Source organism: Bufo gargarizans, chromosome 7, assembly GCF_014858855.1.
Source record: "Bufo gargarizans isolate SCDJY-AF-19 chromosome 7, ASM1485885v1, whole genome shotgun sequence".
Lineage (NCBI taxonomy): Eukaryota > Metazoa > Chordata > Amphibia > Anura > Bufonidae > Bufo > Bufo gargarizans.
The window spans coordinates 8,696,190-8,710,383 of NC_058086.1; the positions used below are offsets into that span (position 1 = coordinate 8,696,190).

General features: G+C 45.7%; 1 protein-coding gene across 1 annotated transcript; it reads right to left on the bottom strand.

Moving 5' to 3' along the window:
- Positions 1–7,983: 7,983 nt before the first annotated feature.
- Positions 7,984–14,124, bottom strand: POLR2F (RNA polymerase II, I and III subunit F). Its single transcript, XM_044301768.1, has 4 exons — positions 13,967–14,124; positions 10,167–10,367; positions 8,491–8,562; positions 7,984–8,207 (listed from the first exon to the last, which is right to left on the bottom strand). The coding sequence occupies exons 1-4, from the start codon at positions 13,984–13,986 to the stop codon at positions 8,117–8,119; spliced, it is 384 nt and encodes a 127-aa protein (XP_044157703.1). The 5' UTR covers positions 13,987–14,124; the 3' UTR covers positions 7,984–8,116.
- Positions 14,125–14,194: the final 70 nt, after the last annotated feature.

Here is a 14,194-nt window from a genome sequence, read left to right on the forward strand (position 1 = left end):
GATCGCGGACCCATTCACTTTAATGGGTCCGCAATCCGCCCATTCCGCAAAAAGATAGGACATGTTCTATCTTTTTGCAGAACGGACGCGGAGGACGAAACCCCACGGAAGCACTCAGCAGTGCTTCCGTAGGGTTCCGTTCCGTGCTTCCGTTCCGCATCTTCAGATTTGCGGACCCATTCAAGCGAATGGGACCGCATCCGTGATGTGGAATGCCCACAGAACGGTGCCCGTGTATTGCGGATCCCAATACAACCACGGAGCGCACACGTTCGCGTGAAAGAGGCCGTAGTAGAAGGGTTTAGATAACCTGCAATAATCCCTTTTTAGGAGTACAAATTTCTCAGTATGGGGCTCTGAGTTAGAAGATCTGGATACTGCCCAAAGATTACTAGTTTTTGTAGACTGATTTTTTTTAGAAGACCAAACCAACTATTAGAATTTGAGTGCAATGCTTCCTCAAGAATGTTTGTAGAATTTGGGGAATTACCTGAGTTGGGAGAAGGGATAGGCTAGTCTCAGCTTTTATTATGAGAGAGTCCATCCACTCCCAAGAGTAGATCACTGGGGTTGAGAGAACATCACGTTTTTTTTTTGTTTGTTTTTTAAATAGACAGGTCTCTTGACACAGGGAATATTCCCCTGGCCTAGAGAGCCTTTCAGATGGACTGCTTTCAAGGATGACAATGACCTCTCTCCAAAAGAGAAGATTTTATTTTGTGCTATAGCCTTGAGATGACTGTGCCTTGCTCTCTTTCACCCCCCAGCCTTTGTTGTTGAATAAAGGCTACTACTGTGGTGTTATCCAAGTAGACGTAACCATTTTTGGAAAATGTTCTTTGTTGCCTGAAGAGCCTTTATCAATAGTAATAAGTCAGAGCAACTGGGTTTGTATTTTCTTTTAAAGATGTTTCTCTAGTCATTCAACTGGCTTTATCCATTAGAATTTTATTTCTAACTGAGAAAACTAGTTGGATCACTAGAGAAACATCTTCAAGAGAAAATAAAAGTCCAGCTGCCCTTACTTGTTAATACTGATATACCATGACTTGGTTGAAAAAGAACCTTCACAGACATACCGGTACTTGAAGAACCTTCCATACCATAGTTCTTTGGTACTGTTGGAAATTGTTGGAAATTAAGAAGATTAATGAACCTGTTAAATATCTGGGAATTCAGATTATCCTAATGATTATGTCCGACTGAATGTGGTTCTGAAAATTCAGGAATTTAGGAAGAAAATAGAGGTATGGAAAAGATTGTACATGTCGATGGCGGGTCGCATTTCATTGGTGAAGATGTGTTTACTACCTGCCCTGAATTATATTCTGTGGAACACACCAGTGATTTTCATGTTGACACCATATTATGGGACAATATTAACCTCACAGAATTAAAGTTAATTGAATAGAAGATCTGGTGGAAATACGGTATATATAAATTAGGCCAGGTATGGGAAGAGGGGGATATAATCTCCTACGAAGAGTTAAAAAGGAAATACCAATTGAAAAATATAGAGCTGAGGTTTTATTACTTACAACTAAAACACGCACTGTATAAGATGATAGGGAAAGGCACACAAATAACTGTTCTACCGCAGCCTTTGGTTAATATCACTAAATTAACACCTGCCAAGAAATTGGTCTCAAGAATATACCAATGTCTGTGGCATCAAAAGAACAGCAGAAGAGTGGTTGACCATTTAATGTATAAATGGCAGGGAGCCTTGAACCCCTTACGGGAAGATTTTTGGGATTCGGCTATACAGGCAAAGAACAGGGTCTCAAGGAATTTCTCCTATAGAATAACCTAATTTAATATATGTTATCGTCTTTACTACTCTCCCAAGAAGTTAATGAAGTGTTATAAAGCTAAAGTTTTACCTACACTGACTATCTCCCACTAACTATCTAATGTCCCCTTTCCCCCCTCTGCTATTTGCTATAGCTATTGAGCCACTTGTGGACATGATTAGGCAGGATCCGGGAATTGTGGGGTTTAGATATGGTACTCATGAGGAAAAAATCGCTTTATATGCAGACAGGATTTTTAATAACCTCCATTTATATAGTTGATCTAATAGCTTTAATATGCTTGTCAATATCTCCAGGATAATGGGGGGTGGGGGTAAAGGGAATCTGTCATCACATCAATCCAACATACTTTTTAGAAGAGCACTTGCCATCTGATTTCATTATTTTTTTTCCTCCATCTCGATCCGTGTCCCCATTGAAGAGGTATTATTTGATTTTATGCAAGTTAGATTCTTGATGCAATGAGAGCATCTTCATTGCACCTAAAGCACCACTTATTTTGCCTGATGGCAGCGCCTCCTTCCTTTTGAGTGACCGGGCCAAGCAGTGTTGATGTAACCATGCCTTTTCGTTCGCCTTTGTGATAGGCACATGAGCAGTACAGGCCAGACACTTCCTGGGCTAAAGGAAACTCTACTTTGCCAAAGTTCTTCTTCCTGGTGAAGCAAACATTGGCGTAGTACAGTTTTCTTAAGTCCAGGAGGTGTGTGGCCTGTACTGTGCGTGCGCCTATTAGATACGAGACTTCAAGGCCAGGGGGAGATGCAGCCATCAGGAAAATTGAGTATGCCTTTCCATGAATTTGTTGCATGGGCTGTTCATGAGCCACATACTAAAACCTACAACACTCTGGGTTTTCCACATAATACCTTAACAGCTTGAGTCTTCCTTTTTATGACTGGCTCTAACTAACATCCATAAGACATACAGACAGGGGTTGTCTACCTGAGGCACCACATTCATTGCAGGTCATTGGGATAGGTCTTCTTCTGTCAAGTTTTCAAAACATCATTAGTCATATCTCCTTTATCCTACACAGAAGGTTTCAGGGTTCCCGGTGTGACTTCTTATGCTCTGTCTATACATTTCTTCTTTACAGACAACATGTCATTTAAAGGGAAGAAAAAGGAGGCAAATCAAAGCATCATGGCCACCGACAATGAGACAGAACTGGAGACGGGCAGCTTTGTGGATCAGGAAATGCTAGCACAATACCAATGGACTTAATCCACAGCATAGAAGACTAGTATATCCAGTACTATGGTCTACAGAATGGAGAATATTACAATAGAGAAAAGGAACTGGAGAGTAAAGTAGGAGATGATGGAGAAGAAAAGATCCATAAGGATGGAGCGAAGGGACTGGAGAACCCAGAGAAAGCCAAAAGAGCCTGTTCTTAGACCGCCTAGAGAAAACATGGGTGAGGATTGCTGGGTTAAAATGGAGGAGGACAAGTCATATCACAGAAAAAAGAAGGCCTTGTGAAATCCCAGGACCTAGTGACAATAGTAGTAGAGGTACCAAAACATCGCAGAGCAGCAGTCGTCATGACCGTAAATCCACAAGTGACATCTCTTTGGAGAAACTTGATCAGGCTGGCAAAGAAACCTCTGTCACAGTACCCCTATCACTAGAGTCTTTTACTTTCCAACGGACCGAGCAGGAAGCTTTGATCAAGTCTTCATGACAAGTAATATCATCCACAAATAATGTGTTGCCATTAAAGTGTCAGATAAACAGGATTTCACAGAACAAGGGTACAGCTTCAAAGAGCGCCATGTCCTACAACTATCCCCAGAGAGTCATTACCTGATTCACGGCCTGGCCGTTTTCCACACAGCAGGTCCCTTCTGATGGCCTATGTAATAGAATTGGCCACCAGAGGGGACCTGCAGAATTTCATTAAAAAAAATGGACAAGGGGTAGGTTACTTTGCAATTGGTGTGATTCTACTTGAACTGTACACATCAGAGATTAACTTTCCCGGAAAACATCCCAGAAATTCAGCAATCTGTCCTTCACCATGCTCCAGTCTACCCAGAGTCTTTGGTAGCAAGATAATCCCAGCAACGTTTTCTTCTGAACAGATATGCTTTTATTTCATACACAGATAATGTTACCCAGAGTCTTTGACTCCTGACACAGTGAACATCTTAGGCTGGATTCACACGTCCGTGTGATACCGGCCTGGATTTCTTCTGAGTGCTGGAGCGCACGGCTTCATTGGTTGCTAAGACGCCGTGCACTTCCTGCTGCTGCCGCAGTACAGTAGTACACTGGTATAGATCATACCAGTGTATCACTGTACTGCGGCGGCGGCAGGAAGCGCATGGCGTCATAGCAACCAATGATGCTGTGCGCTCCTGCATATCCAGGCCGGTATCACACGGACAGTGTTTCATGGACGTGTGAACCCAGCCTTACAGGGGCTGCTGTGTAAAGATCGCCTCCAGCATCTAGGAGCAAATGGAGACATCAAGAACCATCCATTTTACTCAGATATTAACTGGAAAGATGTGGAGGCCAGGAGAATGGGACCACCAGCGATCCTGATGGCAGTTTATGTTGACCTAGATATTAACCTAACCCTGGACTATGCAGAAATGCCAAAACAGAATAAGATCTAAAGACCTGAAGATCTTTAATAACTTCAGCTTTGTATGTCCGGAGTGGTCAGCACAATATTGTGATGTTTTTCCAGCCTTGAAGAAAGGGGGAAGGTTAGCAGTGCCACTCAAAACTGTCTTCTTAAAAAATTGTCAGCACAATATTGTCCTGTCATTTTCCAGACCAAAACTTGGATGGCCAAACTATTCACCAGGAGGCCATTCAGCTAGAAAGAAAAGTAACCAGTCTGTAGATAAAGCTGGTGGATGACCAAGTAAAACCAGCAGAACCAGTGAAACCTCAGGACAGAGTTGAATGCAGTGATGAAGTCAGCAGTATTTTGTGCTGTACTGTGGTATCTGGTTCTGGTGAAGCAATATATTTTGTGCTGAACTGTGACATTTGGTTCTGCTGGGGCGGTATTTTGTGCTGCACTACGGTATTGCAGGCCTGTCTACTTCTTTTGTCCCCATCTTGTCAATTTGGACCCACTTTTAGGTTTTTCCAAGGCCACTTTAAGTTCCCAGTTCACCCATGCACAAAGCATATCTGTTAGAGGGCCCAGCTTTACTGACTCCTTTAACACCCTATCAAACAAAAAAGTTAGGGTAAGTGAACCATATCAAGAATGGGTACAAATAGGGCTGGGTGATTAATCAAATTAATTTGCCTTTGAGGGCTCTGACTATTCCGTTATTTATTTTACCGTGTGCATGGAGACTGCCAGTGACAGCTGTGTTGTCCCACACAGTCAATAGCGACTGAGGCACTGCCACCAACTGAGGTGTAGGGCTGTCATTCTGGGATTGCTCGACTTAGCCTAGCAGACAGACAAGCACTGCCATGCATGGAACTGGGAGCACAGTAATGGGAACATGTGTGCACATTGCTCTACCTGACACTGCAGGAGGTGGCTTGGGGTGACCTGCTCTCAGCACTCTATTGAGGCACCTCCGGCAGGTGGACATCCCCTTTGAAGCTCCTCCTCCTGTGGCCGCTGCAGTACTTCACCATACAATGACAAGTGCAGAGCTGTCACTCTATTGTGTATGTGGTAAGGGCAACAGAGGAGCTGCCCTCTGAATGTGCCACCTCACCATTCTATACCTGGTATGTGGCTGACGACCAGGAGACCGACAATTATGACTTCATATTGGTGTAAACGGATCATTTGGTTCTGATGCCCAGGCTTGCCTACCATTCAAAGTCAATAAACAGATTACATCCCAGCTCACCATACAATCCCACTGCACGGAACAGACCGGAAAACACAGAAAAGAAGTTCCCGCATCCAGGGTTGTATATGTTGCCGTTATCTTTGTCTTCGGTTAAAAATACAGCTTTACAGACATCAACTCCCTCCACCACCCGCTTAACATGTTTTGGAACTTAGCAGTTCTTACCCATAACCTCATACCAGACAAAACTTTCTTTTGTTAAAGGGCCATATTGTTGATTTTAGGACCACATTACAACGTAAAGACATTCCCATCATTTTGCTATAAACATCTGATAGGTTGGGGTTCCACTTATTAACCATCCGTCACTGAAGTTCCTGGCCTTGGTGGAGCAAGAGCCAGTTTTCTGTGTCAGCAGCAGTTGCTGTTTGACACCTTGCTATCTAGTATGGCTGTAAATACCTGATCCGGGAAGTCTCTTACTGGGAGTAGTTAAAGTGCTGGGTGGGTGACTACTCCCCACAGTCCAGGCCGGGTTTTGATAGGCCTATAAAAATAAAACAGCCAGCAGTGTCAGGTGGGTGGATTACTCCTCCCTGACACTGGAGCTGTGTGAAACTCTGCTGAGATCTGAGTATGGGCTGAAAGCTGAAGACAGTGTGTCAGGCGAGCAGGCTGCCTAAAGCCTGCAGGTTGACTTTGAGGCTGAGCATTCAGCCGGGTGTGGATTAAACACCCAGGGATCAAAAGTGAATGTTTTTTCTGTATGAAATTTTTTGGGTGTGAACTAACACCAATACTGAAAATGGGCTATCATACTGTGAACCTGCAACTCGTTTTTGAGTTACAAAACGTGTCTTTGCCTCTATACTGCACCCGCTTGTCTTGTCTACCAGAGCAAATCCCCACTGTATTTAAAGACAATTTAAAATAGGAATCCAGTACCAAAGCACAGTTCGGATTGCTATTTTAAATAGTTTTTTTTCAACACAGATATGAATTCAACATTCTCACGCAACTTCAGGCGAAACGCACTTTGGCTCCACAGAAGCAGTACATTTTAATGCTGTACAGAAACAGAATTAAAATGAAAATATATGAACACATCAACTTCGAATCTAAGATCCGAAGGTCGACTCGCTCAAGCCTACTGGTTACCCTTACAAGCACATGTTGGGGACCTGCACCACCCACCGCTAGGTACAAGTGTTATGATTAGAATCTAAGACTGTCACAGTATAACTTAAAGAGGACCTTTCACTCTTATACAAACTAAAAACTAACTATCTGTGGGCAGAGCGGCGCCCAGGGGTCCCCCTGCACTTACTAGTATGCCTGGGCGCCGCTCCGTTCGCCCGGTATAGGCTCCGGTGTCTCAGCTCCGTCTGTTGTATTGGACTGATTTTTTGTAGGAGGCGTGTCCCTTGCTGCAGCACTGGCCAATCGCAGCACACAGCTCATAGACTGGCTATGAGCTGTGCGCTGTGATTGGCCAGTGCTGCAGCAAGGGACACGCCTCCTACAAAAAAAAAAAAAATCAGTCCAGTACAACAGACGGAGCTGAGACACCGGAGCCTATACCGGGCGAACGGAGCGGCGCCCAGGCATACTAGTAAGTGCAGCGGGACCCCTGGGCGCCGCTCTGCCCACAGATAGTTAGTTTTTAGTTTGTATACGAGTGAAAGGTCCTCTTTAATTGTGAGACCTGCAATGATGGCTACTAGTGTCTGCATTGGACTCTGATCCATGGTTGCCACTACCAGACCAAACTGTCTGTGCTGCAGAATCCTGCCCACTCAAACTCCTGTGGGCTTGCTCACTTTCTTTCCTGAACTCCATATTCGAATCCATGCCACGCTACAGGAAATGACGTGGTGCTCCTGCTTGATCATGAGACCCAGAAGTATCTGGTTCTAGCCGGAGAGGTCTCACACTACCTTTCAATATCCTGCTTTAATACTAGTGATCCTGCTAGGTAAGCAGCTGAGAATATCAGGGTACTTTTAAATAAGTATCAGGTTCCCCAGGCAGCAAGTATGAGGGTGCAGGGAGCATTGGCAATGCCACCTTCCTCTGCCATGCTTAACCTTCATTGAGCAATAAATAAGCCTGACCTCAGTGCATCTGTCCTGCACAAGGACAGAGAAAAAATAAATAAAATAAAAATAAAAAAATAAAAAGGTGTGAGCGAGGGAAAGCCCTCTACCCATTCTCGTGAGCGGTGGTGGTCCCAGTGGTAGGACCCCCCACAGATCTGATAGTCACCCCTTATCCTGTGGAACGACACATTTTTTCTCTGGATACCATCATACCGAGCAACAACAATTCAGCACGTTGCACATTGGTTAGATGAGAACTAGGTTATAATGAAAAGTAAGGCGGCAAGCTCTTAATGTTTTTTTATTTTTTATTATTAAATACAGCAAATTTACAAGTTTAATAAAAATAAATTATGTACAAAGGTTGGTGGGCAAGGATAAAAGAAGTTCCATGAGGCTTTGAGCACTTCCTGTGGTCTCAGTCGGTGATGATGAGCTCATCCACCCCCCAGTCTTCATAACTGCCATCAGGGAGATAGCGTCTGATGATTATAGGGATCTTCCTGGCTCTGTAGCAAAATAAATAGTTCATAAGTAAAAAGGATAATCAAGCATTTTTATCTGCAGTTCAAACCAATTCTCTTGAACCGGACTGAACTGCAAGGACAGACGTCAAAGGCCTAGGAAGAGGACATGGTGCTCACCAAAGTGTTGTGTCCTCTTCAAAAATCGGGAGGGATGCCAAGAGTCAAACCCCACTGATCTGATATTGATTACCTTTACTGCTAAGGTCATCAATATTTAATTTCCAGACAACTCTTACTATACAAAACATAAAACCTTGACACTTACTTAAGCTCCTTCATAGCAATAAGAAGAGGATCTGTTTCTCCTTCCAGTTCTACCATAACAGGTGCGCACATTCTAAAAAGGAAAATGGCAAATGTCAAGGAATATCTGACTTTTTTATGCCGATAGCATGTGGGGCTCATTCCACAAACAACTCAGTACTCAGACACACTTACTATATGCATCCCTCACCGAAATCAGCGGATCTGTCACTACACTATGCTACCCTCAGCAGGGGCAGCATTGTGCAGGTCAAAGGTTCCCTTTAAAGGTTTAATTCCCAGGGTTTGTATATTGATCACCTATGCCCAGGTTAGGCCATCAATAACTGATCGGTAGGGGCCCAACAACTCAAACTAGAGCTCTCCACCCACTGTGTAGAAAGGGCTCCAACTCCGTTCACCACAAAACAGATGGAGCCGTTTAGTTCCGGTGTTCTGCCAGATCCCTATACTGGAAGCGACGCAGTCGCACAGGAATCAGCTGGAGGAGGGCGTGTACAGCGCTGCGCAAGCGCACATCCACTAGATTAGCAAAAAATCATTGCGACGCCGCGGGAGGAGGACTTCATGCGCAAAACCGTACACCGTGCGTGCGCATTTAGGGGTAGGTAGATTTTCCAGTGCAAAATGTTCATCAGATCTCCCTACCCTGAGTGCGCACAAATCATCAGGAGCAGTACATTCTTACCGCAGAGCTGAGTGCAGAATATCGAGGTCACCACACAGTGGAGCCGAGTGCTGGACTCAGCTCTGCTGTAAGCATGAACTGCTCCCGATTTGTGTGCGCACTCATTGGTAGGGAGATCTGATGGAACATTTTGCGCTGGAAAATGTACCTACCCCTAAGTGCACATGCGCGGTGTACGGTTTTGAACACGCAGTCCTTCTCCCGCGGCGCTGCAATTATTTTTTTGCTAATTAAGTGGATTTGCACTTGCGCAGCACACACCCTCCTCCAGCTGATTCATGTGCGGCCGTGTCACTTCCGGTATAGCGTCCTGCCAAGGTATAGGAATCTGGCAGAACACCGGCACTACTCCCAACAACTGATCATCAGGGGTGTGGAGCCAAATAAGCTCATCAATAAACAAATCCTAGTAATGATAATGATGACCTATAACAGGAAGCACAGCTCCATTCACAAAGTAGTGAATGTGTTGGCTACTGCAGCTTCTCTCCCATTCACTTCAATGAGCTAAGGCGCAGTAACCCAACACGGCCACTACTCTGTGAATGGAGCTGTGCTTACTGTTCCATTTAAAGTGCTAATTCCAGCGCCAATGGCACCATGGTGGAAGCCTTGATGTTGCAGATTTTCTGGCAGAATTTTCGGCAGCGTGTGAAGGCACCCTAAGGAACATTCCTTTTCAGATAAGCCACACCTCTTCCTACTAAGTCATGGTCTCAGTGCGATATTTTGGTGCCAGCATTTGGGTGCAGCTGAAATGGTAGGACACAGGGATTAGTCTTCACCCACCATATGCGACACACATTCTGCCAACAGCTTCGCCTGGAGTTGGTGAGCTGAGCGTTAGGTGTAGTGCATGAAGACAGGACTTCCAGTGAAACTCCTCTCCTACAGATACAGACTACCCATGTTCGCCTTCCAGCATACCCCGACTGGCTGCTGCCCTAGGTTCTGAATAAGAGCCCAGAGTTTCCATGTAGCATACTTACGCTATCTGCAGTGCTCTGGTTCCGAGAACCCGGGCCCGCTCATATTTTGTCATGTAATTTGTTGTAATCCGCTTCTGATTTGCTTGCTGCCCCTCACCAGCAGGTAAAATGGCAACATGCTCCTGATCTTCCTCTTCGGCATTGTCCAAGTCATCGAGCCCCTCATCCTCTTCAACGTCATCAAAATCATCTCCATCAAAACTTGAGAAAAGAGAAAAACAATTGTGCATTTTAAGTTACCATGACATAATTAAAATAGGCTTTCCGAGATTTTTATACTGATGACCTATCCTCAGGATAGGTCATCAGTATCTAATCAGTGGGGGTCTGACACCCGGGACCCCTGCCGATCAGCTCCTTCTCTATGCTTTTCCTAGGCCAGAGGACAAGTCATCCTGGAAACCCTTTTTAATAGGATTATTCACTCAAATATCAGACTCATCATACTCTGTCAGTGATGCAACTATCACACGTAACTTCAGAGCCTGGACGAATGCAGCTGACAAGGGTAAAATAATCGCCCGGCACCATCATACCTCCATTTTCACAGCTGCTTTCATCTTTAGTCACGAGATGAAAGCAATGCAAGAAGTCCCTCCTACATCCCATGTGACCCCCACATCCTCAGGCCTGGTAACTGAAACGCATCAGCTATCTCCTCTACATCATGGCATAGAACAGCAAGGATCTGATAACCTTTGTCATACTGCCCCCTAGTGGCAGAGTAGGAGTTTACACGATAAACAAAATAGATCTGCCATTTCTTTCCCACAATATTTTGCGCATGCAGCGGGTCCTGGTAGAATGATTAGGCACCCAGAATACACTACATTTAACAGGGTTGGGTGCGGGTCCCACATCTATCTAAAAAAAAAAAAAAAAAAAAAAAAAAAAAAAAAAAAAACAGAGCGGCCCATGTATGTATTCTACAGGACTGCTGAAGATAGGGCACTGGCGCGACTATTTCCACCAGCCTCACTGAAGTGAACAGAGTGGTGGCTGCGCTCGCCATCCATTTCTAGGGGGCTTTCAAAAATAGTCAAGCGTGGTACGCCCTCCTGCACTTTGCGGGCTCCGCTTTAGATCAGACATTGTGGGAATGTGCTAGCAATATGCCCTCACTGTATGAAACAACCCCTAAGAAAATGCACATTTCTATAGAATTAGGGAAACTTTATTCTACTTTCTTCTCCTGGGACTGAGGTTTTCAGAAAAAAAAATAATAAGTGCCTCAGGGCTGCAAACAGGTGAGGCACAAGGTCTCAATGTTATTCATACGGATAGCCTCCACTGCTAAACTGCAGCAATCTGCTGTCGGCTTTTGGTGCAGAGTCGTCTCCTCCAGATGCAGCAATTTTTGCATTTAGGAGCAACTGCAGCACCCCTCAGTGTGTACAACATGAGCGAAAATGTAACCGCTTCACTCCCAGATGGGCCTGATCCTTCTTTCTTCTAACATAGACCATCAGGGGAGAGTTAGATGGTTGGTTCTGCCTAAATCAACAGGTTTGACTGAATGTTGCTAATGTGCATGGACAGCTAAACTGCCACCATACTGAGAGGTTCTCAGAGAGCAGGAGAAATTGGGACAAGTGGGAAGAAATGCAATAAAATAAACCCTCATAGTGCCTGTGCTGATCTGATGACCCATCCCAAGGATAGATCTTCAAGAAGTTAGTCAGGGAAAACCCCTCCATAGACAAAGCCAATTTTGTCTTTAAAGGGCACGCCTCATGACGACGACCCCTGACCATAGGTCCTTTAGGTATATGGATGTCAGACAGGTTCTCTCGCTCAGCACCCTCTGCCAGACTATCAGTACCAGTGTCTCCTATCGGGCAGACTCATGTCGTCCTTGAATTACTGAACAGCCGCCATGAAAGACTACATTCTGCAGGATGAAATGTATTTTTAAAGAGGACCTTTCAGTTTTGTTTTTTTTAAACTTTACCTGTATATGGAGAGTACCCTCCGCTGATGATGTAGAATTTTTCAGAGGTGACGTGATCCCCAAAGTTTTGGCGCCATATATGTTAGCCCGTTCAAGACCATCTTACATATATACATGTTCGCAGTCAGGACTTTAAATACGCACGCCCGCTCATGTGCGCAACAGCAGGCACCCGGGGCTCATGTCTACGACTGACATTAATACCGATCGCAGACTTCTAAACCGCTTGGGTTCCCCTAGAGATCAGGGTAGCTGGAGTGCATGTGTGGCAGCCCCTGTCCTCCTGTGTGACAGGAGGCTGCTGCACATTAGTTCCTATAGAGCTCTGAACATAGTATAATCTCCATAGATTCCAATGCTAATGCTTGGCATCGGTGAAATAATCAATCTGATGACTGCTTGACTCCCCATAGGAAGTTACTTAATCCAGGACAACCCCTTTAATGCCGTCTACAGGCATGTCCAGCAGTGAATGTCCTCCTCTGTTCCTCATTGCTAAGCATGTGCAGCGCAGTATCAGGTGTTGTAACTAAGGGCCTTGGAGCAGCATGCAGTTACCTGGTATAAGGGTCTGATTATCTTCAGTATCACTTTATAGTATAAGGACAGGAAAGGTGAGAAGTGATTATCACCACTAGAACACCCTGCTTATGGTGGATGTACAGTACTGCACAATTGTGGGGACAATAGGGAACGAACGAACGTCACCACAAACGCTCATTCCAGTTAAGGCTACTTTCACATTAGCGTTTGGGGCTCCGCTAGTGAGTTCCGTTCAAAGGCTCTCACAAGCGGCCCCAAGCGCTTCCGTCCAGCCCTAATGCATTCTGAGTGGATGCGGATCCGCTCAGAATGCATCAGTCTGGCAGCCGTCGGCCTCTGCTCCGCTCAGCAGGCGGACACCTGAACGCAAGTGCGAAAGTAGCCTAAGTCATCAGTATCTGTTCAGTGGGGGTCCAACACCCGAGACCCCGCAGTAGTGCAGCAGCCTTCCTTGGGCCATGTGACGACACATATATCAGTCATGTGGCCATAGTAGCGAATGGGGCTGAGTGCGATACCAAGCACAGCCGCTATACAATGTACGGTGCTATACTTGGTGAGCTGAGAGCGCCGGTGCCTTCTCAAACAGCTGATCTGTGGGGGGCCCTAGGTGTCAGACCCCCATCAGATACTGACAAATTGCAGATCTGCAAAAAAATGTATAGCGGCCATGTGCATCCCGCAATCTGTGGTCCCGCACATTTAGCCCTATTTTAGAAACACCTAATCTTGTCCACAAAACGGACAGGCCCTTTGTGGGATCGGACACATGGATGCATGCCGCACACAGTGTGCTTTTCGCATCTTTTGAGGTCCCACGGAAATGAATGGGCCCGCATCGGATTGGACGCAATGATGAAAATACAGTTGTGTGAATGGGCCCTTAAACTGATGGCCTGACATGGGCCCTGAAACAGATCAGAGAGGAACTGGGGCAGCAACAGGTGTTTTTTTTTTAACCCTTGCACCCAGACAGAACATATGAAAAGGGGTTAAAGGTCCTGAGAACCCCCTTGAAGGGGTGGTAGAACAGGCCATGTACATTACATGGGCCGTGCTGAACACATCATAAGGTGCGCCGATCAAGTTCTTCCTCACTGAGGAGCAGGCTGATGACGACCCCCATCCTAGTGATGAGTGGGGGTCCCAGCAGTGGGTCCCTGTAGGCACAAGCCCTTACCATCCACAGGTCATGTACAGACTGCCCTCTGCTTGGGGGCGACCAATCCAGCCTCACGGTTGTGGGGCCCCCACTGATACGTAGTAGAAGCATGCGGTGAAGCCCCCGCTCCCATGTAACACTCACTTGTCCTCGTTGTCGGACATGGCGCAGCTCCTCGTCTACACTGCGCGGATGCGGTTCCTCAGTCGCACACAGCTCTCTCCAACAAGCCACACACGCGTGACTAAGGAACCGGAAATACACAGCAAGTAAAGCCCGCCCACCGGAAGTGCGTACATAACACAGTGTCCGGATGTACGTAACGTGTCTACGCCCCTGACTCCAAACAAAGCCACACCCCTCTGGAGGCCT